We start from the raw sequence: 9184 nt of genomic DNA, 5'->3' as shown, positions 1-9184 counted from the left end.
ATGGTATTGTTGCTTACGCTAACCAAGAGTCGACAATTCATTGAAAGAGTGCTAGCATCTCTGTAACTCGTATATGGAGGATGAACTTCCAAAAAAGAAAAAGAAAAACTGTTGCAATTCCAAATCTTCAAAAACTAAAGGAGGTCCAACTAAATAGAGACTGTACCATGGTGATTGATGCACTTAATAGAGACACAGAAGATTTATCTGAGGTAGGATGTATTGTAGAGGATTGTAAAGCTTATTTATCGTGAAGCAAATGGTGTGGCACATAGATTGGCCCATCTTGCTAGTGTTGATTACTTAGATGATTATTGGTTAGATGAGACACCTGTGATTATCCAGGATGTTCTCTATGAGGATGCTTGTACTAGTACTCGAGGTTTAGGTAATATGTCCCCTCGCTGTACAATTATCCATCTATTATTAATAATAATTCCGGGCGTGGGGCTGAGCCTCCCAGTTAGGCTGGGTTCCAAACCCCGTTTCAAAAAAAAAAAAAAAAGGAGGTCCAACTAATGATTTTTGAAAGTATGAATAGAATCTTAAAAAAACAGAGCTTTTATTGATTTTATTGGACGATGTGCATTTTAGGAAGATTAGAGAGGTGTAGATAGTAAAATGATTATTTGTAAAAGTAAGTTGGAAGTCTATTAAGTGAGGAGGTCTAAATGTCAAATTTGAAGGTATGAATAGAAGCACCCTAAAGAAGAAAAAAAGAAAAGAAAAAAAAGGTTAATCTTCCACAATCATTTTACACCATTGACCCCGGATAAACCCCTGCTCAGTGGGGCAAACCCAAAAAAAACATACACACCTGAGTGAGTAGCACAAATTCTCACACTCAGATTATCATCATCATCATCTTCATTTCCACTTCTCCACCAACCAATGCAAGCAGCACTGGCGGCCATGGCAGCCCACTCTATGATACTCTCAGCCTACACATCCCCACTCTCTTCGCCCCAATTCAAACCCCCAACCCCCACCCAACTCTCCACTCCTCCTTCCATGGCGTCTCTCTCAAGCTCCCCATCAAATCCCAATCCCAATCCATGTCTCTCGCCGCCGCCGCCGCCCCCAAGCCCCTCACCGTCGCCGCCGCCACCAAGAAGGCCGTCGCCGTTCTCAAGGGCACTTCAACCGTCGAAGGCGTCGTTACCTTGACCCAAGAAGATGAAGGTTATTTCGTCTTGCTCCTCCTCATCATCAGTTGCTTCCTGAATGTTTAATTGCATTGCGGAATTGAATTGATATTGCCACTGTGTTTTTTGTATTGGGTTTCTGTGTTGTTTGTTACTCTGAAGTTGGTTTTTGTTACAATAGCTTATCCCGTATGCTGGGTTTCAATTCATTCTCATAATATTGATGCCTATTATTGGACTAAGAAGATTGAAATGTGATATCGTGATGGAATTTTTTGGCGGTTTAGAGCTGGTTTTTTTTTATTATGCATCGTTCAACTTAGATTAAGAGGTTGTATAACTTCATTTCTTGAGAATCTGAAACGGGGATGGTCAACTATTCCAAAATTGAATGTATTCATGTGGAATCCGTTGTTAATCCTTCCTTCAATTTTGAGTGAGTGCATCATTGTTTGTTTCTGAAATTTGGTCTGTATTCTTAACTTGTCACTTCTGCTGGGTTTCATTCCCATACTTTTGAAGTCTAGGAAAATGAAAATGTGGAAGAGCTATCATTGTGAAAGTTTTCCTGGTTTATGCCTGGATCTGATTCCGCATTTTTCGGCTGTCGATCGATTCTCTTAACTTCAATCAATGGCCTCCTTTGTGACTGTTTATTTCTAGTCTTAACTTATTGAGAATTTAAAAAAGGGGGCTGTTTACTTTTCCGGAGTCAAGTATTTATTTTGATTTAGTTAATTAGTTGAATGCTTTTAAGCAATTCCTTCAATTGTGCATCAGTGGCCCGAATTCCATGCTCAAATACTTCTTCTCTGTCTTGTGGATCCATTATTGGGATTCTTATGGGGAACTGACTGCTCAATCCTACTGTCTTGTATTGTTTGTAGGTCCTACAACTGTGAATGTTCGTATTACTGGACTTACACCTGGGCCTCATGGGTTCCACTTGGTGAGTGTTTTGCTTTAGCTTTTCTCATCTTTGGATTAGCAAACTGGCTGTGACCAAGTGTTTTCTTTCTTGTGTAGCATGAGTTTGGTGACACGACTAATGGATGCATTTCCACAGGTCGGTCTGATATTTCATTTAAAGCGATATTGGTTATGTTAGTGTTTCAGTGGATGTAGTTTTATGTGATATGTTCTTAAAGTCATAGCATTCGATATGGTTCCTTATCATCTTCAATTTCTAAATATTAGGAGCACATTTCAATCCTAAAAACTTGACTCATGGAGCTCCTGAGGATGAAGTCCGTCATGCGGGTGACCTGGGAAACATAATTGCTAATGCCGATGGTAAGTCATTTTCTTGTTTCTCTATATGAATTTCCGTGACTTCCCGAAACTGCTCAATGTGTTGAGATATGTATGTTGTGGGGATGCAGGAGTGGCAGAGGCAACAATCGTGGATAGCCAGGTAATATTTGAACCCAGATAATGACTTTCTTTAAGATTTGACTTATATGCTTGTACGTAGAGGGAATGTGCATCTTTCATTTACATATACGCTTTGGTATGGTGTAACATTTTTAATTTTCATATGTGGTATTTAGCTTCAAACCTAGGGTATATTATTAATCTGTTTCTTGCTTTGGAAATGTGTAGATACCATTAACTGGTCCTAATGCTGTAATTGGAAGAGCCTTGGTGGTTCATGAACTTGAGGATGACCTTGGAAAGGGTGAGTATGTTTATAAAGTCATTTGTGGAAGAAAGTTTTATGATTGGAATAGGAGGGTGTATGGTTGCAGTATATTTTCTCATTATGGATTAACTGTTTTGGTGGTTAATGTCATTACATTTAACAAAAAGGTTTTGATTCCCTCCTACCCCCTTTTTCTGTTTTTTGATCGCCATTGGTGTGCATTCGTAGGTGGACATGAACTTAGTCTAAGCACTGGCAATGCAGGTGGACGATTGGCATGTGGTAAGCAAGCAGTTTTACTTTAGAATTATCTGTTCTTTCTGTATAAACCCATTTGCATTGTTTTCTGTTTGAAAAAGTTCTAGTGTTTTGTAACTTGGTTTGTTTCTTTATCTAATTGTGAGCTGTAACAACATTAATAAGTAGAAAGAAGTAAATGAGGAATAACTCTTTTATTTATTTATTTTTGGGAAACATAGGGCAATTGTCAAATTAATAAGACCCTGTTTGCATTATTAATTACTCTTAACGTATTCCTGATTATTATGTTTAATTCATTAGGTTGTTAATTGTTTATTAAACTGAAAGATTGTACTAATATAGAGCTAGAAAAGATTGTTGATACCAATGGTGGGTTAATAGGAACTGTCAGGCCCCATGTTTGCTCCCATGTAGTCTGGGGAACATTTTTAGCCTTCCCACTAGTGCTATCTATTTTAAAAGGTTGCGGGACTAGTGCTACGAAAAATATCGTTTTGGGACTTAGGAAGTTGGGCATAAGTTCAGGGACTAGTGCTACATTGTACTCTATATATCTCAGTTCCTTACAACTTATATGAAGAAACTAAATTTATGGCAACTATATGTGTCCCAAATGTTTCTCGTAAAGGGTATATCATTCTTTTAATTTTTTTTTTCTTTTTCTGTTTTTGAGATGTAGATCTTGTTTCTATCTTTGTTTTTCAGTTTTTTTTTTATTGTTCAATAGAAACAATATATGTTCACTCTATTACCCCTAGGAAAAATAGCACTAGCTTGACCAGAAAGAAAGAGTAAGAGCACTACTGTCACTTAAAGTGTGGCCTTGTATCATCTTATGCCTTTTGTACTCACATGACTTGATTGTCATCCAACGACTTAAAACGTAACTCACTTAAGCATTTGAATTATTTATTAGTGAATATTGTTTATATTCATTTTGGGTCGGTGTTTTATTGAATTTGAATTTTGATATATGCATTACAAGTTCAGTGAATTTGGTCATGTTTTAAAACGTTTACCATCTTGATCACTTTTGTCAAATTGCATCAAATTGGGAGTCTCATGTGGGCATAAGGGAATTTGGCAAAAGTAATCCATATTGTAAATGTTTGGAACACAGCCCCCTGATTGATAACAGTGACAAAGTGTGATACTTGTATTGTACTGTAAACATACCCTACTATTCTATTAGACACTTAACTATAGCCTGCTTGACTTGTGCACAGTACTTAAATATCTGTGCCTTTCTTTTCTTGCTAGGCTGGGTGACCTAGAAATTAATAAACAATAGTTGACAGAAAAAAAAAAAGAAAAAAAAAGAAAGAAGTAATCAGATTTGCTTGAAGGCAATTTGAGTTTCCCCATTATCTTGTGTTAGAAGACGTGGTAAATGAGGTATAGTCGTGCTTATAATGGGCAGCCCTCTCCCCTTTGCTTTAATGGGTTTGTTCACTAATTTGTGATTTAGTTGGCTTGCAATTACTCATATATATGAGGAAGAGAGAGTGAAACCTACTCTTCAATGTTCGCAGTAACATTCTTGATCTCAGTGACACTGCATCTAGGCATTGAGATCTCTGTGCCGCATATTACTTTTCTTATATGGCATTTACCAGTCACATCGTTAACCACATTTCTATCAACATTCGATTTAGAAACTCAACAGGCTTCAATCCGTGGGCATAAAGAAAGTTTGCCAGTGACAGAATAGATTCACACAAAACCCTTTTATGTACTAGAGAACAGAAGCGGACTTACGAGTGTGTTGAGGACAGATGAAATGATAGAGAAATAAGATTTATGAGTCTCTAATCATTTAGATTTGCTGGCTTATGAGTTATGAGTGTGTCAACAATGAGATGATAGAGAAATAAGATTTAGAGAAGTATATAATCATTTAGATTTGCTGGAGTCTTCTCGTTGCTGTAGAGTTTTTGTGTATTATAGATGTTTCAATTAAGGTGCATGTTCTTTGTATTGGGTTATGTTTTAGTTTTCTACGGTATTCTCTGTCACTGATCCATATTTAAACTCTTTAAGGGTTACATGAAGCCATTAATGAGGGTCATTTATTGTTGGCTTATGGTTTGTTCTGTATTTCAACTTCTTGAGGGATTTCTGAGAAGTCTTGGTGTGATTTCAAGAACCCTTTCGTAATTCCAGAATTCCCTATATTCTCTTCCTTCCCCCTCCCTCAATCCCCATGGATTATGACTTTACAATTCACCCTATAATACCTTAATAGGTTGTCCTACATCATATTTGGCAAGGACAATTCTTAGGTTCACCCCTTGGGTGAATGAACATATTCACCATCTCTTGCAATTAACGCATAATAACTTTAAAATTTCTAATCCAATTATTCATGTTGTATAGCATAATATAAAGATTAGCTCTGTAAAAAAAAACAATCAAATTAAAGACCTTTTAGTTATTCATTTCTATAAAATACATGGACGGTTTATCATAATAGTAGTAAGTGTTGTTATAATCATCCATTTGTTTGATTCAATTAGATATTTAAACGATTTCCAATTCGATTGATTTTTTATAGAGATGATCTTTAAAGGCTAATTTAAGATATGGACCGTTGGATTATAAATTTATTAAGTAAAAATATGTTAATCGACAATGAGGTGAATATGCTCGTTCACCCTAGGGGTGAATCTGAGAATTGTCCATTTGGCAATTGGCGTCAGAGCGTAGGTGTTACCATGTCACCTGCAATGGACTACCTATTAGGGGTTTGATGATTAATTGACAACCAGATGAGTTGCTGCTGCAAGTCAGTGAAATGATGGCGGTTCTCATTGGCCAACATGAGCAATATGAGCATGACATGCCCAACGTGATGTCTCGATTATAGGTGTTGTCAAGACCAGGCCTCAAGAGCAGCCTGAAGAGAGGACTAAATAACTTTTATATGCTGAAAACCTTAAGACAGAATTGAGCAGAACCAAATGAGAACCCCATGTTGTAGAAGGTGTTGCTAGTAATGAGGAAGGACTGGAGGAAAGAGACAAAATGACATATGCATATACAACTTCTGTTTTCGTGGCACCTAAGGAGGGTGATGAACTTCATTCCAGGTTTAAGGTGGCCGAGAGGATCTGTAGCAATGCCTATGCTTTGGACATTCCTTCAAACCTCAGAACCAGTTCAACCTTTGCATTGGACCTCACACCACATAACAATACCATGAGGAAAAGAATATGTAAAGTTGTAAACCTTTGTGACTCTTCACTCTACCAGAAAACTACCATCCACCTCCTGCACATAATGCATCTCCATACCCTGGCCTATCACCTTAATTGCACCTGGATAACCAAAAAAAGATTCGATTTGGCCCAATCCTTTTCTGTATGAGCTGAACCTGAGCTTCAATTTGCCAGAGGCAAATCATACCAAGCGGGAGAAAGTTAATTAATAACAGAAGCGAGCTTATGAGTTGTGAGCGTGTCGACAATGGATGAGATGATAGAGAAATAAGATTTAGAGAGATAATCATTTAGATTTGCTGGAGTCTTCTTGTTGCTGTAGAGTTTTTATGTGTCTTCTAGATGGTTCACTTAAGGTGCATGTTCTTTGCATTCGGTCATGCTTTAGTTTTTCTAGGGCATCCTCTGTCTGTTAGTGATTAACATTTGGACTTTTATGGTTCCAAAAAGTCACGTCATTAATGAAGGTCATCTAATGATTAACATTTAGATTTTTTGGTTCCAGTATGTTATGTAGCACTATAAAAGGGTCACTATGTATTGCTAGAAATCAAGGAATCAGATTGCTTATCTTTTCTTTGAAACAATATCCCTCGAATGATTTGTGAGAGTTCTTGGTGTGATTCCAAGAAGTTATTCCAGTTCCCCCTATATTCTATTCCTTTCCTTTCAATCCCAGTTCTTTTTTGACCACCGCACCCATCCCTTGCGCAGAGATAACTCTAAAGTTCACCCTCCAAGACCTTGAACACAGAATACCCCTGGGTTGTCCTACATCAATATGCAAGTAGATTCAACCTCTACAAGTGATGTGATATGTAAATTGAGTAGTGCTGAGCACCAAAAACAAAAACAAAAACATATCATAAAGTTTTGTATTCAATATGTGCAGTGATATTTTTTTTTTTTTACCACTACACCCATCCCCCAAACAGATGATAACTCTAGACTTCACCCTCTAAGACCTTGAACACAGAATACCCCTGGGTTCTTCTCACAAAAAAAAAAAAAAAAAAAAAAAACCCCTGGGTTGTCCTACATCAATATGTAAGTAGATTCAACCTCCACAAGTGATGTGGTATGTAAATTGAGTAATGCTAAGCACCAAAAACAAAAAAAAATTTGTATTCAACATGTGCAGTGTTTTTTTTTTTTTATCAGAGAATGTATGTGGTATTTCATTTGTTTAAATTGGATTTGCATCCTACCTAATTTATTTTGGAGATTAAGTACTGTCATTCCACCTGCCATAACATTTGACGACTAAAAGTTAGGAAACTTTAGTGCCTCTTAGTACTACCCTCCAAATTTTGTACTTTTCAAATCCTACCTAATCAAAGATAAACTGTCCCATATATACCTATTTTAATTTTTTTTTAATCATCAGAAAAGAAAATAAAATTGAATTTTGATAGTCTTAGGAGGTTGGAATGGGGAGTTATAGTTTCTGTAGGTGAAATCCTTTTCTCCAACCTATGGATGAGAATTCTGATTTGGCCCAACAAGTGGAAGGATTCAAAAGTTGAACTCATAAATGTGACATCATTTGCCAGGCACTCAAACAAGTCACGAGTAGATTTGAGTTCTAGGTTGTCTTAGATGCTCGTCTTTGCACAGAACTGCGTCCAACATTGGAAGAAACTGGAAAGGAACGTAGGAATGGTGTGGGTATATGATTTTCTGCTCCTTGTCTTAACTAGTTCCTAGTTCTGTGAGTGGCATTGAGGACAAAAGTACTTACACAGACAGGTTAAATGGGCTTACTGTTTGTCTTGCTCCAGGTTCTTTATTTTGGTAAGTTAATTAGTTCCCAGTTTAAAAGATTTTGAGCAAGATAAGTACAGTACATGGACACTAGCCCAGACATGGCACTTACAATTCAGAACATGCAACCTAGTTAGCATGTGGGATATGTATCTGGGGTGGAAACTGGGATATAGTTTTTGATTCATGCTGGATATGTTTATTGTGTATCATACAACACTGAATCATTCTGTAATACATACTGTTCAAGTGCAAGTATTAGTTTAACTTTATTTCCATGAATGACATAGTCATCTCATTTATTTCAAGTTTAACTTGAGCATGTTCCTTAATACACTGCGAGAACTGCAGCATATATATAGAACTTCCGGGTGCGTTTACATGATTTCCTTAATTTCTTCAACTTCTAATTTCTTTGTAATTTTTTGTGTGCAGGTGTGGTTGGTTTGACTCCAGTGTAAGAACAACTTTCTTCATTGAAAGCAGTTTGGCATGTTGAATTGGCTGCTACTGTTGCAAAAATTTCTCATATAGAGCTTTAATCTATTGAGGGTGTAATGTAATATAGACATGGTAGTCATTACATTTATGGAATATTTTTATCTCAATAAAGTTCAGTTCCGTTGCACTGCCATCGACTTATGAAAGCAAGGAAGTTGGATCAATAGTGTTTCAACATGTCAAATGGTTGTAGGTGTTTGGATTGTTACTTAAATATAGGAAAAGTCATGAGGCAGGAATTGTATTTGTACTACTGACAGAGAGTTGAGTTGGACGAAAGGGCCTAATTTTGAAGTTTGGCATTGAGTTCTTATTGTGGCTGAAGGGAAGGGATATGGCAGGCTTCTTTTCCCTAGCTCTTATTCTTAAACAACTACTGCAAACAAAAACTTTAGGTGACAAAAAGTAGTCAAATAGTATTTTCCAAGCTAACGTTCTCCATGCAGGTGAAATATTTATCCAAAGAGATTCAAATTCAAAATTGAGGATGGAGGAATGAAATCAAGGAGGTAGGATCTTCTACACAATAGTGCACTGCAATGCAAATCTTAGCAAATCACTATCTTTCAGAAACTTAGACAGTTAGACTACCAAAAAGTAGGTTAACACTATAGCTTTCACTCGTGATATTGTTATTATCAAATAGTTGGCCA

General features: G+C 36.8%; 1 protein-coding gene across 1 annotated transcript; it reads left to right on the top strand.

Annotated features, from left to right (window-relative positions):
* The first annotated feature begins 876 nt into the window (after positions 1-876).
* Positions 877-8825, top strand: LOC112166373 (superoxide dismutase [Cu-Zn], chloroplastic). Its single transcript, XM_024303214.2, is given in 9 exon segments — positions 877-946; positions 949-1182; positions 2033-2094; positions 2172-2211; positions 2343-2438; positions 2528-2559; positions 2748-2823; positions 3016-3069; positions 8466-8825. Coding segments are annotated over 9 exon segments (675 nt in total). The 5' UTR covers positions 877-891; the 3' UTR covers positions 8492-8825.
* The last annotated feature ends 359 nt before the right edge of the window (positions 8826-9184 follow it).

This window comes from Rosa chinensis, chromosome 5, assembly GCF_002994745.2.
Source record: "Rosa chinensis cultivar Old Blush chromosome 5, RchiOBHm-V2, whole genome shotgun sequence".
NCBI classification, from domain to species: domain Eukaryota; kingdom Viridiplantae; phylum Streptophyta; class Magnoliopsida; order Rosales; family Rosaceae; genus Rosa; species Rosa chinensis.
This window is presented reverse-complemented; position numbering and strand designations above follow the sequence as displayed.